Source organism: Rhinolophus sinicus, linkage group LG06, assembly GCF_036562045.2.
Source record: "Rhinolophus sinicus isolate RSC01 linkage group LG06, ASM3656204v1, whole genome shotgun sequence".
NCBI classification, from domain to species: Eukaryota; Metazoa; Chordata; class Mammalia; order Chiroptera; family Rhinolophidae; genus Rhinolophus; species Rhinolophus sinicus.
In genome coordinates, this window is record NC_133756.1 from 34,332,740 (window position 1) to 34,354,070 (window position 21,331).

Genomic DNA, 21,331 nt, shown 5'->3' on the forward strand with positions numbered 1-21,331 from the left:
AGGCCATGAGACTGGATGAGGTCATCAAGACAGTGAGTGTAGATAGAAAGGAGATGAGGTCCAAGGACCGAGCTGTTAACAGTTAGGAAGAAGAAAACTTTGTGATGAAGTTGATGTGTGAAAAGAATCATTTCTTCTATTTCAGAGATCAAAAAATTCAAAAATCTATTCGAGGTACCAGAACACACTACCAATGCCCAATTACCAACTCAGACCACCTACCTTCTTAACCAGTGATTAGACCGTCAAGTAGAGACATTCACAGAGAATATTCTTGCTATGATAGAAGGCTGCTGACACACACTTAACTCAGCGGAAAGGAGGGGAATTGGGTGAGGGGGTCCTTGAAAACTGTTCTAGTGAGTCTCTTCATCTGATACCTCCTCTGTCTGGCCCCTACATGGCTGGTGAAATGTGAGCTTCTGATGGCAACACAAGATGGTTAGCCTAGAGCTCAAAGCAACACTGTGACTCCACTGCCATGAATAGGAATAGCTAAAGAAAATTTCCATAGGGTAAGGATTTATTGCACACACAACAAGAAGGCATTAAGAGTGGGGGCAGCCTGGTTAGAGCGCGAACTCTTCACAACAAGGTTGCGGGTTCGATTCCCACATGGGCCAGTGAACTGCGCCCTCCACAACTACCATGTTTCCCTGAAAATAAGACCTACCCCGAAAATAAGCCCCAGTTAAAATCATCAGCCAGACGGATGCATTTAGTACATTATGATGATGTTCCAGAAGAAGATGACATGACTGTATTTGAATAAATGTAGATTGTTGTACGTGAAAAAATAAGACATCCCCTGAAAATAGGTCCTAATGCGTCTTTTGGAGCAAAAATTAATATAAGACCCGGTCTAATTTGCGGGGAAACACGGTAGATTGAAAACAACAGCTTGAGTTTGGAGCTGAGCCACTGGTGGACAGCTGGTTGGCTCATTGGTTAGGACAAGGTCACTGGTCCTAGTCCCACCTCGGCCAGTGAGCTGCACCCTCCACAACTAGATTGAAAAATAATGACTTGATATCTTGGAAAAACACACTGTTCCCCAACATTCCCCAATTTAAAAAGGGGGGGGGGCAATAAGGGGATTGCATCAGGCTTGATGTTCCATAAAAAATTACCAAAACTTAATGATTTAAAACAACACTCATTTATTATCTCACAGATGCTCCCCGTCGGGAAGTCCAGGTATGACTTAGATGGGATCTCTTCGCAGGGTTTCACATGGGCTAAAATCAGTGTCGCCCAGGCTCTTCTGAAGGCTTGAGTAGGAAAGGATCTATTTCCTTTTTTTTCTATATTAAATTTTTTTAATGAAATTTATTTGGGTGACATTGGTAAATAAGTATAGATTTCAAGTATATAATTTCATAATATATCATTTATATATCACATTGTGTTCAACACCCAAAGTCAAATCTCCTTCCATCACCATATATTTGTCCCGCTTTACCCTCTTCTACCTCTCTCTCTTCCCTCTTCCCTTCCAGTAACCACTAAACTGTTGTCTGTGTCTGTGATGGAAAAGATCTATTTCTAAGTTCATTCATGTTGTTGGCAAAATTCATGTCCTTGCAACTATTGAATTCATAGACATTTGCTTCTTTAAAGCCAGCAATGGAGAGAAAGAGTCTGTGATGCTTCCAATCTCTCTTCAGAGAAGACCCAGGCTCCCTTTTAAAGGGCTCACCTGATTAGGTCAGGCCCAGCCAGCATAATCTCCTTTTTGTTTAACTCAAAATCAAGTGATTAGGAACCTTAATTACATCTGCAAAATCCTCTTACCTTTGACTGTAATATAACCATGGGTGTGACAGCCCACATCACTGCCACATTCTGTTGGTTAGAAGCAGGCATGTGTTCTTCCCACACTCAAGGAAAGATGATTATACAAAGCTTAACACCAGGGTTAGAGATCATTGAGGTCATCTTAGAATTTGCCTACCACAGTAATGGTCCAAGAAAGCAAACATTTATGTTAAATTCAAACAGAAGTATTGATCCTAAGAAATGACACATTTTTAGGTAACAGTAAATCTTGTCTGAATGACCTTCACTGGGGAAAAAAAAAATGAGGAAAATTCAGAGTCTGCCTTTAGAAACTAACTTCACCAAACTTACTCAAAAAAAAAAAAAACCTTACGATTTTTAACAACAAAATACAATATAATACAGTTTTAGGTAGGTAGTAGACATATCTGTCATAGTCTAATTAATCTCCTTTAATGTGAACAATGATCTAATACTGAAATAATGAACATCATATTTCTTGCAGATGTTACAGGATTGACTCATTTTTGAAAGAAAGAAAAGTTACCATTCAATACTATAGAACCAGTAGTAGGAATATGTGCACGATAAAAGTGAAGAAAATATGCAAAGTAGGTAGCAGTGCTAAAATAATTTAACAATTCTTGAGTACATATGTTCATCTGACTTCTGAATATAACCATTTGGCATCCTCACAAATATTACTACAGGTACTTCAACTGCACTTGGAACTTTTAGTTTTAAAAATGGGGTAGTTTAAAAAATGATTTCACATATTGGAGTTAATATATACTGATCTAGGGCAATTCCTCTGATTTATCATTGGATACCTTCCATCAGGACTAATAAGTATTTATGAAATATATCATCTCTGACCATCCTAATGTATAACTGTAGTATAACTGCAGCTAGCACAGCTTCTACTCCCAGCCATGAGGACCAACTTTGCAGATAATCACTGATGAAACATTCTAAGTAGACTCAGCAATGAGGCAAAATGATGTAACCTATCTGAGTCAGAAAGTATGACAAATGAATATTGTTGAGTACTGGAAGACTAGGCTTATCTCACAGAGAACACCATAGCACTTCAACAAATCACTTTTCCATGAGGTAAAATATAGCATGCAGTATAGTTTTTGAGTGAGGGACTAGGCCTATATTAAGAAGTAACAATTTTATATCACATTTTTACTGCATGTTGTTGACTTGGGTGAGGCATTAGGAGGATTGGTTCATTTGAATTGACATAAACAATACATGGGGTTCTACTGTCCTACAGTTTCAGTTCAGATGACTAAAGACATGGGACTTTCAGCATAGCTAGCTAATGACAATGCATACTATTTTGTCCCCAAATCTAGTTCAAGCATGGACCTACCAATTAGATGGTAAGCTCTTTAAAAGCAAAGAACCAGGAATTACACAGTTCTTGGTACATAGTAGGATATCAAAGAAGTTTTTTTGGACTAAAGTTAAATGTGGACTATTAGAATTCATGCATGGAATGCAGGATTCTGGCAGCTTTTGGTTTACTCAGATTCTGTTCAACTCAATAAACATCAGCTGTGCTTCTACTAAATGCAGAAACTGTGCTAGGTGCTGAGAACACCCAGTTGATGAAGTCACAGTCCCTGCTGTCAAGAAACATGATTCCCTAATTCTTTGTCAGCTTGCTGTGCTCACACTTTCTTCCAAAGAAACTCTAAGACATTCCTTGTGGATAGAACCTTGGAATTCCACAGAACACCATTCAACAATCTCCAAATGATGACTCAGGCCAGATTGTGTAATTCAGGTTTTGTTTGCAAAACTGAAAGTGCTTCAGCACTTACATAATTTCAAGTTTAAGGAATGTTTTAACAAAGACATTACGTGTTAGGATTTAAGGTATAGCTATGAAATACATAAGCACCCTTGGGTAAATTATGCATTAGCCACCACCATTCCTTTACTCAAACTTTGTCCCTTGCTGACAAGGCAGTTAAGGATTAAGTGCAAAATGGCAGCTCAAATAAATGAGCCAGAAAACCAACCTATCAGTTTTCTTTTCCACTAAATTAAGATCAAGAGAGTTGGAGAATATTTTGTCTAGAATGATACAAACATACAGGTGCAAAAATTCTCATATACCTTTGCAAAAAATTACTTCCGTGACCTTGGACTACACAATGACCCTAATAATGCAAGCACTGTTTTGAATGCAAGTATATGGAGGACATTTTCACAACGTTAGATGACTTCAGTGGTTTAAGACATTTTTTAAAAATTTATTGCATAAACTCATAACATGAAAAGAACTTTCAACCTATTCAGTGAAAGTTTGTACATTAAAGTTTGCTTTTCAAAAATGTGTCACTACTGCTTGCTTTCTACCCACAGGTTGTGATTATCTCAAAGGTGAAATTTTAGCATATGACTAAAAGGTCCTATAGCTGCAGCTTCATGACTCAGCATCTAACATCAACAATTCACAGTGAGATCACAGGTTCTCTGTGGAAGGTAGTGACATACTTGCCTTATGAAAGGAAGCTTAAGGCATATTGAGAGCATTTTGAATTTAGACTTGTGGCTTGTGTGAGTGTCAGACATTTGTTTCTTAGCTAGTGAGGGTGCAGAAGGATCCTCCTTTGGGAAAGGCTCTCTGAGAAAGGTGCATTTGGGTTGTAAGGCTAGGATACACACATGTGGTAGCCAGAACCTCCCCAACATGGTTTTCCAGAGTTATCCAGGGCAGGTGGGAACCCTTTCTGCTTTCTGTGGAAAAGATTCCAACTTGGTTCCCTGCCATGACCAAACACAAATGTGTTGATTTTTCTTTTTTGAGCTTCCAACCCTTGCAACCTTCCAAAAATAAATCAAACCAGCCATCAGGGCACCGAAATAATACTACTACTAATAAGCAGCTTTGCCTAGACTTACATAAACAACACTTCTGAGGTAAACTTTGCCCCAAAGGTCTGGACACACTCTTTTTATGTAAACTTCTTACTAATAATTACTAGACTTGGGTGCATTAACCCCGAAAATAGATTTTAATAGCAACCCCTAAAAACAAAAGACATGAAACGACAATTAAACAAATGTGCACCAACTAGAAAAACACTTGGCAGCTTTCTGCAGCCCAGGCTGAAGACACCCCTCCTCCCTACGCCTTGCCACTGCAAAGACCTCCTTGTCCTGCCAACCCCCTCAGCAGGATAAGAGAGCCTACTTGGGACCCCGCCCTCCCCTATCCCTAAGCTCGCCTTCACGTAGCTCCTCCCCCTTCCGCTCCTCTCCGCCCTTGTTCCAGGAGCTGGGGTCAAATTGTAGGAGCAAGCTGATTTGCATAGCCCAATGGTTGCGCGTATGCAAATGAAGCGGGAGGTGGTTGGCTGGAGGGTAGCAGGATAACTCCAGTGAGCCCGGCCTTTGTCCTTCAGTGGCTGTGAGGCAGCTGCGGTGTTGGCATCATTACTCTGGGCTAGGCGAGGCGAGGGGCCGGATAGCGAGCGGGGCGAGAGGGGCGGACCGCGCGGCGGCGGCGGGTGCAAGAGGAGCCTGGCCTGAGGGAGTGCAGAGAGCAGGCGCCCGCGTGCCCACAGTGGCAGGAGCAGCCCGCACGCCGCTCTCTCTCTGTGGGGGACCTGCAGTTGCAATATGACTTTGGAGGAATTTTCGGCTGGAGAGCAAAAGACCGAAAGGTAAGTTGGCCGAAGCCTCGCCTTGAACTTGCGCTCGCTGCGCGCACCACAGTGCCATCAGGCTGTGGAAGGTTGCTGGGAACGAGCGGGTAAAAGTTTGCAGAGAGCACCTCCGGCCTTTCTCCTTCGGGAACCCTCCAGAGGGGCGCCGGCGGACGGAAAGAGTGTTTCCTCCCAAACCCGACCGAGCCCCTCTAGGCTGCCTTTGCAAAGGGCAGAAGCGACCCTCCCTGTCGTGCGGCTCCTGCGGCTGGCAGCCTGTGGCTGCGCCCTGCGCCAGGGACTGGCAGTACGCTTGGGGCGGGGGGGGTGGCGGGTGGCGTTCTCGGGGATTCTAACAGGACACCCGACCTCGGGGCGTGCGAGGGGTCATGGGGGGTGACGGGGCCGGGGTAGCCCCGGGTTTGCAGAAAGCTGAGGTGCGCGGTGACTCATGCACTCGGGAGGGAGGCTCGCGGTGCAGGGCGAGGGGGCGCCAAAGGTTCTGAGGAGACCCGGGCTGACGCGACCCTTTGCTCTTGCCGGTGTGTAGGATGGATAAGGTGGGGGATGCCCTCGAGGAAGTGCTGAGTAAAGCTCTGAGTCAGCGCACCATCACGGTCGGGGTGTACGAGGCGGCCAAGCTGCTCAACGTGTAAGTGGGGCCCCTCGCGTGTTCCTCGTGGCACCCCTTTCCACCCCAACCCGGAGAGGTCGCCCAAGCGGGGTGCCCCTCGCCCTGCAGCGCCGCTTCCTGCTGCTTTCCATCTGCCCCAGAGGGAGTGAGCGGGTCCGGGCGCGACCCCCGGGAGCCGGGTGGGTTTTGCGGGCGTCGGCGCGGGCCAGCGGCGCCTCTGTGCTCACCCGCCCCTCTCGCTGCCCGCAGCGACCCGGATAACGTCGTCCTGTGCCTGCTGGCCGCGGACGAGGACGACGACAGAGATGTGGCTCTGCAGATCCACTTCACCCTGATCCAGGCATTCTGCTGCGAGAACGACATCAACATCCTGCGCGTCAGCAACCCGGGCCGGCTGGCGGAGCTCCTGCTCCTGGAGACCGACGCGAACCCCGCGGCGAGCGAGGGCGCGGAGCAGCCTCCAGACCTGCACTGCGTGCTGGTGACGGTAAGGGAGAAGGGAACTGCGGGCCCGCCCGTCGCGGTTTCGGAGTACTGGAAGGAAGTGAGCCAGGGCTGACAGTCTGCCTGACTGCAGAATAGTTGCCCGTCAAGAGCGTGGCTGCCTTTGCCCCATTAAAGAGTGTGGCAGGACTTTCAGCCGAGATGTGCCAGTTTCATCATCAGGATTTTCTCTGGTACAGAACATGCCTAAGCACGTCGGAGGCTGCCAGCAGCGGAAGAGATCCTTGTGAGTCAGCACTGTCAGCCCAACTACTCCCTACCTACATCTGTACTACCTCCCGTGACTAATTCCTTTAGCAGGGTAGATTAGATAAAGCCAAATAAATTCCTGGCTCACCCTCATTAAGGAGTCAGCTTCATTCTCTGCCAGTCAAAGCTAAAAATAGAAATGGTGTAGGAGACAAGCCTCATTAATTCCCTAGAAATACAAAAAGAGGATAGAGTGGAAATTTTTTCTTTGCAATCTTGCATTTTTTTTTTAAATTTTTTTAGTGGAGGTTTTTTTTTAACCCCCTGATAAAAACCTTTGGTAGGTAGATAACTTGTAGTTGTAGAGGCAAATGTGATAGCTTTGTCTTTTATATTTTACTACTTTTTTGCTGGTCTAGTTAAGTGGCAGCCCAATTATTTTGTTACTCCTGAAAAAACTACTTTTTCTTTTTGGAGGATAACAGGTGGCAATTATGTAATAGTTAACTGCTATCAGCTCTCATCTCATTGTATGCGCAGCTAGAAATATTTCTCAGAAGTTGTTCATTCAGGTTTGTGCCACAGTACAAGTTTGGTAGGACAAACCTGTGAATGACACTCATGCAAAACTGAATAATTGTCATGCAGACATGTATATGATTCAGTGGGTTGCATGAGTTCACACTTTGCAGGGTATAATTTAGTACAGAATTACCCTTAATGATTTTGCAGGAAACCCAACTACCTAGAAGAAAAAAAAATTTTTTTAAATTTTATTTTATTGGGGAATATTGGGGAACAGTGTGTTTCTCCAGGGCCCATTAGCGCCAAGAAGTTGTCCTTCAATCTAGTTGTGGAGGGCGCAGCTCACTGGCCCATGTGGGAAACGAACCTGCAACCCTGTTGTTCAGAGCTTATACTCTTAACCAACTGAGCCATCCAGCCACCCCCTAGAAGAAAATATTTTTGTGGTTGTAACCAGTCTCCATGTCACAAAACCCAAGTATAGAATATTCAAGTGTCTTTCCCTGAAAAATAGTGTACTTATTAGCAAATGGTGATGGTTGTTTATTTTTTAATAGTAAATTTATTTCTCTAAAATTGTCCGTAGAATCCACATTCATCGCAATGGAAGGATCCTGCCTTAAGTCAACTTATTTGTTTTTGCCGGGAAAGTCGCTACATGGATCAGTGGGTTCCAGTAATTAATCTTCCTGAACGGTGATGGCATCTGAATGAAAATAACTGAACCAAATTGCACTGAAGTTTTGAAATACCTTTGTAGTTACTCAAGCAGTTACTCCCTACAGTGATGCAAGGATTACAGAAATTGATGTCAAGGGGCTGAGTGAGTTCAACTACATGCTCTGGGGGCCCGGAGATAGATGACTTTGCAGATGGAAAGAGGTGAAAATGAAGAAGGAAACTGTTGAAATAGAAATACAAGTCAAAAGGAACAAAAATTACAAAGAACCACGCAGGAAGGAAAACAAACTATGTATTAATTAGGATGGTTGAGTTACATTTAATTAAACCAAATATGCTTTGTTAAAGTTTAAATGTGCGGCAGTAGTTTGGGTATTTTTGGTTTATATGCCCTCGAGTAAAAGAAAAGCAGAAAAGCTTAATCATATTTTAAAAACGTATTTTATTGTATTTTGATGAGATGTTAAATTCTCAAAGTTTTATTATAAATTGTACTAAGTTATTTTATGACATGAAAGGTTATTTATGCTATAATTTTTTTGAAACAATACCTACAATAAACTGGTATGGAATAATTGCATAATTTCTTAATGTGTGCTTTTGTTTTTTTAACTTGGACTTTATTTTAAACAAATTTTTTTTAACATGGAAAAATTAAAACTTCTGAAATCATATAGTATGTGTGTGTCTATATGTAGATATATATCTGTATATATGCATGTATATGTTTTTTTCTACTTCTAAAAATTTGGGATGGACATGGCATGATTTTATTTTGTATTTAGTCTTTATTTAACAGATATTTTACTGATGCTCTGCTTTACACTATGTCCAAAGTCAGAAAAACAAAGGTGATTTAAGAGGAGTTGGGGAAAAGAAGTGTTAGAGATTGAACTTGCAAGTCTGAATAAATAATTACAGTTCAAAGATTTTAGTGCTACAGTAAGATTATATACAAAATGCTCAGGAAGCAAAGAGGAGCGTTACCAAAGTTACCTGCAAGACCAATGAAGTTTTTACTGAGGAGAGATTTCAGGTGGGTATTAAAACATGAGTTTCATTTCCCCACCTAGAGAAAGGAAAAGGATATAGCTGGCAGTGGCACTCATTTGTACAAAAGTGTGGAGGCCTGAAAGGCCAAAACTTGTTCCAGGGGGAACAAAGGGTGACTCTGTGTGCCTCTGGTATAGAAAGATAGGGAGAGATAAGGTTGAAAAGGTAGGTGGGGGTTAGGCCCAGACTGTCAAGGGCATTGTGTGTCACCCTGAGGCATTTGGGCTTGCTTCTGTAAACTTTGGGCAGTCAGCAGAGGCCTTCAGGCAGGGAGTGACGTGATCAGTGTTCTCAGTGTTCTCGGAAGATAACACTGGGGACTGTGAAAGACGGGTTATTGGGATATGGGATAAGAGGCCTAGGTAAGACCAACTAGGAAGTGATGGTAACAGTCCAGGGTTGTGCATGGAAGAGGTCAGGCAAAGATTGCTGGTGCCTTTATTCTCTTTCTAGAGCTGTGTGCCTTCCAGCGGAACATTTCTGCTATGGTCCTAAGGGGTCTGGTTAAATTACATCAGACGGGAGATGGAAGAAAAGAGCAAAAGAAATCAAAGGCTTCAGCAGAACAATCAACTTTTAGTTGGAACAGTCACTTGATAATTAACTACACCAATCTCATGTAGATAATAGCAAAAGAGCCAAAATGCTTACAGAGGCAAAACCTAACAGCTTTAGTCCACAGGATTTTTTCCTCCTCCTCAAACCATACCCCCCATGGCTCCCTGCCATCTGTCTCCCATCCTTGTCATGACTACATGCAATCAGGAAAATGTAGAAACAGGAGAGGGAAAAAAAAAACTAATAACAAAAAGCTCCAAGTTTCTGCATATTTTATGAATAACATAGGCCCATAAGCCCTTCACCTTGCTATTAAGTTTCTGTTTTTTACCACATCTGTGAGAAATGTGGATTTTGAGGCCTTGTTTAGGCTTGTATCTTATGTAAGCCAATCCCCAGTCTAAAACATAACTGGTATTTAATACTTTTCTTATATTACCAAAAGATTGTGAACAGTGAGTTTTAAAAAGTAGAATTTTTTTTTACCTTCCTACTAAAATAGTGTTTTTAATTCTTTTCCACAATTACTTGGTTTAAAAACCCTCCTGCAAAGGTGAGTGAATTAAACTAGCAAGGCAGAGGGAAGAGAAGCAGCATTGCCTGGTGGAAAGAGCATGGGGATTCGCCACTATTAGTCCCTCCCATCCGTTGTCCTTATTTGTAAAACATAAAATTACCCATCTTGCAGAGTTGTTATAGCCCAGAATTTAGCACACTTCTCAGCAAGCAGTAGGTGTTGAATTAATATTTGTTGACTAAATGAATGATTTAGAAGTACTAATCAAAGCAAACTACCTGGCATATGATAGGTGCTCGATATAGTATGTCCTGGCGATACCAGAGGGAAACTTACGGCCTCAGAGAAATGTCTGTTGCTTATAACATGTATTTTAAGAAAGGAGTTTCAAATCTCTATTCTAAATTCATAGTACTTACAGATATGAGGTGATAGTATACATTCTTCTGATTGTTTTGTTTTAGTAAAATCTCAACAATTAATGCAATACTGTTGTTTTAGGTTTTAACTGTTATTCTTTCTAGATCAAACATACAATAAAATTAACACGGCATTGAAAAATCCAATCATGAAAACTGAGCTAGTAATAAACATGAGTGCAATTACCTGGATGGCTTCTACCTCTAGTTGATACTAGTATAATGCAGTTGTTGCTTTAAACATTAAACATACTTATTGAAAGTTGGTGGAAATGTCACTACAGGGAACAAAAATCCCCTCATCTATCTAAGGTATGTTGTATGTGGAAAGTAACTTTTTTTTCCACTGGCAACTTCATTCAGTGTCATAAATAGTATTGCCTCCTCCTTTCTACAATTAACCAAGGCCCTTAGTAAGTAAAACTTCTATAAAGAAAGGATTCATGAAGGTAAGTAATCTCCTATAATACATACATTATTTCCCAGCTGGAGAAAAAAAAATTTTTAGGAAAGAGCTTTTTTTGTACTATCAATTGGAAGCATTTCCAAAACATGTTTTGAGCTATCTTACTGTAACCTTTGTAAAGTCATTGTTTCCTCATTTTTAAACTATATTGGTTAAATTTTATTCTTTGATATGTGGTAAAAGGCTTCAAGCAGTGACAAGTGTTTCCTTCAGATGAACAACACTCTGAATGGCACGATTTAACACCCGACCAGTCCAGGTGTCCCACAAATTGTGTTGAATTTTAAAATTTTCTTTCTAACAATCCTTAGATAAACATAAGAAACTCTAAGAAGGTTGTATTCATGAAGACCACAAAGATACATTTAGTGAGTGCTTACTATGGGCAAGGGACTAGCTGGTTATTTTGGAGCCTACAAAAAGTCAGACGCGTACTCTGGCGTCACGGAGTTTACAGTCTAGGAAGCAGTGAGACATGTATATCGATATAATCCAAAGCAAAAATGTGTCCAGTAACATAAGAATGGCCAGAGAATTGGCATGGGAGTTCAAAGGGTAGAGATCTCTGGAGGGCAGATGGGGATGCAATGGGTAAAAGGTCTGTAAGCTCTTTGATCAGAAGCTGGTATTATATTTTGCAAACAGCACAAATTGCAGATGCTCTTTGACTTACAATGGGGCTATGGGGGATGGTAAACCCCATCGGAAGTTGGAGATGCATTTAATCCTGCAATGTGGAGTTTCAGCTGTTTACCCTCACGATCTAGTGGCTGACCCAGAGCTGTGCTCCTTGCCTTCTCCCAGCATCACGAGAGAGTATCGCATATCGCTAGCTCAGGAAAAGATCAAAATTCAAAATTAGACGTATGATTTCTACTGAATAGTACTGCTTCTGTACCGCTGGAAAGATGAAAAATCGAAAATCGAAAGTCGAACCCTTATAAGTCGGGAAGGACAGAGATGCAGCTATAGGAGGGCTTGTCCTTGAGAAGTTTATAATGGAATAAGGCAACTGAGATCAGCACATTCGTTCCTGTAATACTGTTTATTGAAGCTCATCATGTACCTGGCACTGTGTCATGCGGGAGACCCTGCTCGCTCCGCCATTTGTCATGTGAAGTGGCCTGTGGGGTCTCTAGTCCCGCTCCCCACATAAGAACGCAGGATATGGCGAGGCCAAAAAGAAACACCCACAGAGCCATAGGTAGGGGAGTCATACCACTATAGCCTCACTGGAGGCTGGACTCACACAACCCGCAACCTGCCGTGTGCTTCTCTGCCTGCCAACCCACCGACTCACTCCCCTGGACTCTACTCAGTAGCGCAACCATGGCAATTATATGAGGGGCTAATTGGCTAACTGGTTACAGCTGATGGCCATCTACTACCCGAGCCAGCACCTTTCCACGTGAGGCCCAGAGCCTGGAAACTGCTCTCTGGGACTCTGTCCCCACACACTATGTGAGGTCCCAAGACCACAAAAGTGAAAAAGCGAGGCCTTGAAGGATGTGCCCAACTTAGTGGTGACGACTGACCCCTGCGATACTGGGGGATGAATGATGATGGGGTATGTTCAAGGCCTCTGTGTTCCTGGGAACACTTTGCCAGATCCAGTGGGACACTGAGGACATTGGTCCAGGAGAGGGAATTGCAGCTCTGGAGGGGATGAATTCAGTACATGTTTGGGGTTAGCTTCTGGGGGCAACCATAGCACTTACATAGTGCAACATGCTTGGGACATACTGTTCCAAGTGCTTTACTTATACAGTAGTAACTCATCAGCACTCACAATGACCCAATGGAAGTATTATTATCACCATTGTGAGGGTGAAGAGATTGATTGATAGGCAGAGAGATTAATTTGCCCAGAGTCATATTGTAAGTGGCAAATCCAAGGTGCCAACTGTCTGGCTCTAGAATCCACGTCCTCTAATGACAAGTGGTGTGGGAAAGGTAGTAGGAACCAGACCATAAAGGGCCCTGCAAGCCAGGCTTCTTTCATTAAGTGTTAAAAATCCATTTAAAAATAACTGCATGAGAGAAGAAGTAGGGATGGGGGCTATCACCACGATGAGAGAGAGGGGCAAGGAAAAGATGAAACTACTGTGTTTCTCTGAAAACAAGACCTAGCCGGACCATCAGCTCTAATGTATCTTTTAGAGCAAAAATTAATATAAGACCCGGTCTTATTTTACCATAATATAAGACCAGGTCTTACATAATATAAGACCGAGTCTTATATTAATTTTTGCTCCAAAAGACGCATTAGAGCTGATGGTCCGGCTAGGTCTTATTTTGGGGGAAACATGGTATGGCTCACAAAGTCTCAATGTGAGGTTGGAAATTGGTAGCCAGAGAAATTTGGCTTACACAATATTTAAAAAAAAAATTTTTTTTAATCCGTTGTCAACATTTTAACATGGAGAAATTTCTTAGAAAAATCCTGATTTCTAGTGTCTCTTGAAAATCTGCTGTACGTGGCGACAAGTCCACATTGCACGGCAATTAGCTGGAGCTGAGAGGAGGCGCCTCCGTTTTAGATAAGGCTTTCCAGTTTGCCACAGACCACACCCCTCCCTATAAGGTTAGGCTTCCCTTCCTAATCCTTTTAGGCATGTGAGGTCTACCCTTCACCCCCAACCCATATCTCTCAGTCGGGTTCAGAATCTTCCTGTGTAAAACCAGGTGTTTCCACTATCAGAATTTCTCAAGTTGTTCTGATGATAAAGACCCAGGGGTGTTTATTTAAAATACAGCTTCAAGACCCTTTCCCAGGAGCTTAAGATTAAATGGGGCTGGGATAAGGCTGAAGATTTTTTTAACAAGTGCATCAGGTAATTCTTATTATCAGGGAAGTCTGAGGAATGCTGCAAGGTCTCTTGGAGATGTCCCAGCTGAAATTCAGCAGAACCACGCTACAAATCTCAGGGGAAGTGGTGGGAGAAGCTTTCATTTGATCAGTTTCTGGTCTTCCTGATGTCGGCCCACCAGGAGCTGAGGAATGCACATTTCTCTGCAAAGGTTGAAGAGATTTCCAGGGAAGAGGTATAACTAAAACAATTTGCTACCCAGGACAGAGAATTTACTAGTTTACTAAGGTGAATATTGCACGTTACAAGAACAATTGCACGTTACAAGAACACCTCGTGGATTCACACGAGGTGGGTGAATCCACAAACAGAATGGCTTTTAGCACTGCTTTGAACTGACCGAGCGATAGACCTGCCATGTGCCAGACACAGAGCTGGGTACTTTGGACAAGACAAAGAAGCAGCTGATCGGCACGATCAAAACAACCTGCTGTGGACAGCAAACTGCTCAGTGTTAGGCACAAGGTAAGAAGTGAGTGAAGATCTTTTTCTTATATCCATCAGCACTTTCTGGTTTATAATGTCTTTTCACATTTATTTAACTCCTTGCTAAAGCAACTGAGGCTCAGAGGTGTCAAGAGACACCTCCAAAGTCACATGACAAAGAAGGGAAAGAATCAGATTGTACTGTGAACTCGGTCCTCTGTATACCTGAGCTGTCTCTCAGAGGCCAACGGGACTGCAGAGTTTAGCCTGGGGGAGGATGAAACTAATTGGATCTAATCTTTTACTTAAGCCAGTAAGTGGGACAGAGCCTCAGGAAAACTCAAGGAGACAAAAAGCAGGAGGAGGGAATTCTAGGAATTGTTCTCTTTCATCTTAGAAGCTTCACAGGAAACGTGATTTTTTTTTTTTATGCTAACATATTTTCTACAATTAAGTGTCTGAGAACTTAATTCTCAGACACTTAATGGCAGAGAAGCTGCAAACTTTCTTAGTAGCAGTACTTAACACCTGATTATATCCCTATATTGTAATCATTATATTTAATCATCAAAATAATCACTTGACAAGAAATGGTTCACCTGGAGAAGAGCCTTCTGATTTCAGTTTGCTTCTTGGTATAACCAGTACGAGCAGAACTGGCAAAAGATGAAGGGTCTAGCAATGAAGACAATGAGTTTTTAGAGCCAGAAAAACCTGGGCTTGGATCTTGGATCCTAGCTAGAACTTGGAAAAGTTAGTGTAATTTCTCTATGTCTCAGTTATTTCTCCTATAAAGTGGGAAAGTAAACAAGGCTTGTATCATTGGTTTGCTGTGAGAATTAAAGGAAAAAATGCACAGGAAGAACTTAGTTTCTGGAAGCACTCGATATTGTAAGCTAATCTAATAATAATTACATCTCCCATGAGTGGGTAGTTTTCTATGTATGTATGTTATGTATGTATTCTATGAAATTATGCTATGTTGTAAATTAAAGGATGATTTAGGAACAAAAAAAAATAGGTGTCGTTCAGGGCGGCCTGCGGGGTCTCTGCTCCCGCTCCCCATACAAGAACGCAGGATATGGTGAGGCCAAAAAGGAACACCCACGGAGCCATAGGTAGGGGAGTCATACCACTGTATTCTCTCTGGCGGCACTATACTCTCACTGGAGGCTGGATCCACACTGTCCACAAACCGCCATCCACACTTGCCAGCCCAGCCACCATCTTCTTGCTAGGCCCCATTCTTTCTCTCTTTCCTCCTAGCGTAGCCACAGCAGTTATATTAGTGGCCAATGGCTCACTGGTTACAGCTGACGGCCAACTAGCCACAGCTGATGGCCATGCAATCACAGTTGGCCATTTACTACCTGAGCCAGCACCTCTCTATGTGAGGCCGAGAGCCTGGAAACTACTTTCTGGGGCTCTGCCCCCACACTAGGGGTGGTTGGATGGCTCAGTTGGTTATAGCGCGAGTTCTAAACAACAGGGTTGCCGGTTAGATTCCCACATGGGCCAGTGAACTGCGTCCTCCACAACTAAATTGAAGACAACGAGCTGCTGCTGAGCTTCCCGAGGGGCGTCCAGATGGCTCAGTTGGTTACAGCGCGAGCTCTCAACAACAAGGTTGCTGGTTCAATTCCTGCATGGGATGGTGGGCTGTGCCCCCTGCAACTAGATTGCATATGGGGACTGGACTTGGAGCTGAGCTGTGCCCTCCATAACTAGATTGAAGGACAACGACTTGACTTGGATCAGATGGGTCGTGGAAAAACACACTGTTCCCCAGTAAAATAAAATAAAAAATAAAGGAAAAAGAAAAGAAACCACCTAGTAAACTACACGGCCCAACAGAACTGAATATGGAAAGATACCATCCAATTAAAATTATGTTAATTTCCACTAATCTAGTTTATCCTCTCCATTTCTATCAACCTAATTTGGTTCTTTATTGCTCATTTCAATTGTTAGAACAGTTTCTGTTCAAAATCAAAGGTTGAGCATGTACTGTGTGCCAAGTACTGTGCTAGAACTTGATATATATTAAGATGATTATGGTACAGTTGCTACCTGCAGTGTAGTATAGGAAGGTGACAGACACAACTAATTTTCAAGTTGGTGTGGTGTCATGGAAAGTTTGAACATGCGTTTTGTGTGTGTGTGTATGTAAGGTGTATGGTGGTGGTGATGGTGGGGATGAAGCCCTCCAGGAAAGGGAGATGATTGACCTGAGTCTTGAAGGATGAGTTAGGAACTGGTCAGAGGAGAAAGGTGTGGCTCATGAGGAACTTTTTTAGTCTGTGGTGTTTGCTGGAGGATTAAGTGTTAAGGAAGGGAGTGGAGAGAGGTAAGCTGAAAGTAGAGAGACCAGACCGTAGAGAGACCAGACCACAGAGAGCCTTGTTTGCCCTTCTAAGGAGCAAGAATTTGTCCTACAAGCAATGCAAAGTGGCTGAGGATTTTATGTAGAAAAGTCAAATGGTTAAATTGGAGTGGGTTATAGCTCATTCTTCGCAGATGGATTCAATTGCCCAGCCATAGTGTGCTAAATGGGACTTGAGGGGAGTGCAATGTAAAAGGACAGCTGTTCATCGTTCTTGTCTGTCCTGCACACCTCCCTCTTCCTTCACGAACCTTCTTTTTTGTTAGCACCCTTCACCCCAGCCTCAAGGGTAAATTGGTAGTATAGGTCTGGTCAATCCTCTTGGCCATGATGATTGGTTGGGGATAGAAATGTGACTCCAGCTGGGTCAATCAGATCTTCCTGAGACTTTTCTGGTAGAGAATCTCTTTCCGGTGTTGCCAAGCTGATGGATGTGTCTGTGATTACTAGCAGCCGGCTTGCCTGCCACAAAAAATAAGTCTATTCAAGAGCAAAGGGCAGAGATGAAACCTGAAAACAACTCCTGCATACAGCTGTACCTGCAGTGAGGCCCATGGGTTTTTAGTAATGTGCTCAAGCTAGTTTCATTTGCAACTGAAACTAGGGTGAGCAACGGGGACTGAGGGATTTTTGGCATACAAGATTTTCAGAGCTAAAACTGGGACAGTCCCAAGTAAACAGTTAGTTACCCTAATACCAGGGGCAACCACAGAGGTTGGAGTCTAGACCGGAGGCTTTTGCAGTAGTTCAGTCAAGTGTAATTCAGTCGGGCCTGAACTTGTAGTTGATGAGGAAAATCAAGAATGGATTTGAGAAGTATTTGGAAAATGGAATAGGTAAGATGGGGTGATTAGATGTGAGGAATGAGGGAGAATTCTTGAATGCCTCTCAAGTTTCCAGTGAGGGCAATTTAGTAATGATAGTGCTGCTACATTTTACGGAAGGGAGATGGGTTTAATATTGTGACTGTTACCAGTAGAATAAAGTCTGATGCTTAGACAAAATATAGGCTGGATGTTTTGATTTGAGTTTGATGTGTTCTGAGCATATAAAAGCAATGAGAATGGATGAGATCTTCTGTCGTGCGGGAGACCCTGCTCGCTGCGCCATTTGTCATGCGGGGCGGCCTGTGGGGTCTCTGCTCCCGCTCCCCACTCAAGAATGCAGGACATGGTGAGGCCAAAAAGGAACACCCACGGAGCCATAGATGGGGGAGTCATACCACTATATTCTCGCTGGCGGCATCCGTCTCTCTGCAATCCGCTCTTGCTAGCCCAGCCACCATTTTCTTGCTAGCCCCCATTTTTGCTGCTAGCTTAGCCATAGCAGTTATATTAGTGGCCAGTGGCTCACTGGTTACAGCTGGCGGCCAACTAGCCACAGCTGATGGCCATCCAATCACAGTTGATGGCCATTTACTACCTGAGCCAGCAGCTTTCTATGTGAGGCCGAGAGCCTGGAAACTGCTTTTTGGGACTCTGTCCCCACATCTTCAAGTATGGGTAAAGTGAGAAAAGCAGCAATGGGTCATGGACAGAAGTTTGAGACTGAGGATAGGATTTTAAGGGGCTTAAGGGGCAGACATAGGAAGAGGAGATAGAGGAGGGGGAAAAGGAGAGTCTGATATTACAGAACCAGTTTGTACAGAATGGTGAGTTTACAGAACAGAATGAGTCACACTGTCAGAGGGGTCCTTGAGGCAGAGACTGAAAGGTTCCATTGAATTTGGAAATTAGGAGTTCACTGGGTGAAGTTTTTGGGTGAAATTTTATTGGGTGAAATCAGTTTCATTACACAGGTGGAAGGAAAAGTTAGATTGCAGCCAAGTGAGAAGATGGGAGGTGGAGAAGAGAAAACAAGGAAGGTGGACCACTCTTGGGAACATTTTAATAAAGGTGAGAAGAGAAGTGGGACTTAGGGAATAGCTGGAGGGCTTGGCCTTGAACTGGACAATGCTTCTCCACCCGTGCATCTGATGGAAGATATTTTGATGGGTGTGATGGAGACTTGGATGTGGGAAGGTAGGAACGTATAAGAATTCAGGCCAAATGCCTCAACATTTTTTGTTTTTTGATAGAGAAGGCAGTGTTATTTGCACAGTGGGTAGGAGACACGTGGGGGAGAGGGGTTGAGGAGGGTGATAAAAATTTGGAATGGAGGAGTTGAATGAAGACTGAAAAAAAGGATTGTGACATACCATTGGGGGCTCAACAAAGATCAGAAATACTGCTGCCAATTTGTCTCCACTAATTTATTCTCCTGTTTATTCTAATTATCTTTATGAAAACAAAGGTCATCATGTCAGGAACTTGCTACAAAATTTCTACCAACTCCCTCCCCTTGTCTATATAATCAATACAAACTATTAGACTTTGGCAGGACCCGACCTTCCTTTCTAGCCCCATCAACATTCTCCTTCCCATGCTCCCACCACAAAGATCTGTGATACCCCAGACTTTTTTAGAACCTAGCCTTTGGAGCCACTGTTTTTGCTGCTGAGAATATCCTTTCCCTAGTCTTTACTAACCAACTCTTATTCATCCTTCATGGCCCAACTGATTTATTGTCTTCTCTGTGAAACCTTTTCTGACTCATTAAGGCAGAACAGCTTCTTATAATAGTATTAACCTCATTGCACAGTAATTTATCTGTTTACTTCTTACTGCCCAACCCCCCTAACCCTGACACCCCTCTATCCTGGGAGAATAACCTTGTCTTTTCTGGGTTTATCCTAGGATATACTTAGCATAGTGCTAGCAGAATCTACTACCCTTCTAAGAGAAGCTCAACAAATGAATGAATTCCTCTTTGTCCTCCTCCTATAAAGCAAATGCTGTGCTATTCAAATTTAATGTTTGAGGGAGCTATTCTTTTTGTCATTAGGTTTTATGAACTCTTCTTTTATGGCATTGTTGATTCTTTGTTGAAGAATTTTGCTTACTTAATTCTATTAATTGCCTATATACAAAATACCTTTCTACAATTTTTCCTTAAAAATTCTTTCCAGTCCTGCTGATGAGTCAGTGGCTGAAGTATCAGGAAGTGATCTTTAAATATCTTTTAAATACCTATAATTACACAGAGCAAACCCACATACCCTTCTGTGACCCCATACTCTAGGCTTTGGTTCTTCTCCTCCTGATTTTCAATTTAAGAAGGAAAATGTAGAATGACTTGGCAAAGAGATGGCAAAAAGCAAACAAAAGTGAATTGCTCTCCTTTCTCAAATTTGTATAAAATTTAAAGCTAGAAGGAATGTTCACAACTACCTAGGCCAAACTGTGTGTGTTTTTTTTTGGAGGGGGGAATAGGGGGGAAGACCAGGACCAGAAATCATAATCATAAGTTTGCAAAGTGAATTAATGTCAGTCAGACTAGAACACAATTCCTGAGTGCAAGATTTGTGTTCTTTCTCTTACTTCATACTAACTACTCATGAAAAATGAAGGGTCTTTTTGAAAAGTGTATTAAATACGCTTTTGGATCTCACCAAGCTTCCATTTCTTTATGTGTAAAATATGGATAATAATAATAGCCATCTCATGGGTTTATTGTGAGAATTAAATGAATTAATAGATATAAAATGCTGAAAACAGTACCTGGCCATAGAGTGACTGGAATGTATTATTTATTCTTATTTAAGGCCTCGACCACTATACTTTTTTTTTTTTAACTTTGATTTATTTTTAAGTGTGTTTTTCCAGGACCCATCAGCTCCAAGTCAAGTAGTTGTTTCAATCTAGGGTGCAGCTCACAGTGGCCTGTCCATGTGGGGGTTGAACCGGCAACCTTGTTGTTCTGTTCTAGCCAACTGAGCTAACCGGCCACCCCTGGCCACTGTACTCTTGATTACTGAAGAACGTATTTGCTTATCTTACTTTGATTAATTTTCAATTTTCTAAAGTTACTTGTTTTGCCCCTTTCCAAACCATGCTATCCATATGAAGACAGTCCATGGGCTGATCTAAGTATATGAAACGTAGGATCCTGCATAACTTTCTGAGCTTCTCTGAGCCTCGTCTGTAGGATAGAGTAAAATAACATCGACTTTCTTTTAAGAGTTGTGGTGAGGCTTACATGGGAGAACACACGCAAAGTGCCTACGGAGCCTAGTGTCTATGTTGAGTCCTTCTTTTCCCCAGTGCCTCACACATCTGAAAACATCAACAGATGTCCTAGGGCCCGTATTGAGATGTCCTTCATCAACGTCAGATCTAAAAGGGTCTACTTAGAATCAAGCCATCGAATGCCTTGGCCAATGAAACAGAGACATGGCCTGTCGAAAAGCAGCAATGCTTTGCTACACACGGAGGGTGCCTGGAGTGCAGTTCTCCAAAGAGAAGCTTGTCTTCTGACACACTGTAAGCCTCCTTTCTGATTTTTGCCATACCCAGGTACTAGCCGTGCCATTATTACATGGTTACATTTTTTGAAAATATCAATGGCCTTACTTTTTATTTAAATATTTTAGAAGGAAATTTTCTATTATAACTTGTGCTAGTTCTAGCTTTCCTAATACAGTTGACCATAAACGACATGGGGGTTAGGGGCCCTGAACCCTCCCCACCACCCCCAGCAATAGAAAATCTGTGTATAACTTTTGACGGCCTCAAACTTAGTTGTCCTTCAGTATCTGTGGGAAATTGGTTCTAGCCCCCG

The 21,331-nt window shown here is 42.6% G+C and overlaps 1 protein-coding gene across 2 annotated transcripts; it reads left to right on the forward strand.

Annotated features, from left to right (window-relative positions):
* Window positions 1-5,202: 5,202 nt before the first annotated feature.
* Window positions 5,203-8,563, forward strand: GADD45A (growth arrest and DNA damage inducible alpha). 2 transcript variants are annotated; one of them, XM_019732305.2, is made up of 5 exons: window positions 5,203-5,465; window positions 5,998-6,099; window positions 6,331-6,568; window positions 6,765-6,811; window positions 7,886-8,563. In XM_019732305.2, exons 1-5 carry the CDS (start codon window positions 5,422-5,424, stop codon window positions 7,920-7,922), a joined length of 468 nt encoding a protein of 155 aa, XP_019587864.1. In that variant the 5' UTR covers window positions 5,203-5,421; the 3' UTR covers window positions 7,923-8,563. The 2 variants fall into 2 exon arrangements, with proteins under 2 accessions (XP_019587864.1, XP_019587855.1); XM_019732296.2 differs by lacking the exon at window positions 6,765-6,811.
* Window positions 8,564-21,331: the final 12,768 nt, after the last annotated feature.

Bases quoted from the DNA above. Each gene is read 5' to 3' on its own strand.
- GADD45A (XM_019732296.2), top strand. From the start codon at position 5,422: ATGACTTTGGAGGAATTTTCGGCTGGAGAGCAAAAGACCGAAAG. The intron at 5,466-5,997 runs GTAAGTTGGCCG...GCCGGTGTGTAG, and splicing joins GGAGAGCAAAAGACCGAAAG to GATGGATAAGGTGGGGGATG. The intron at 6,569-7,885 runs GTAAGGGAGAAG...AATTGTCCGTAG, and splicing joins TGCACTGCGTGCTGGTGACG to AATCCACATTCATCGCAATG.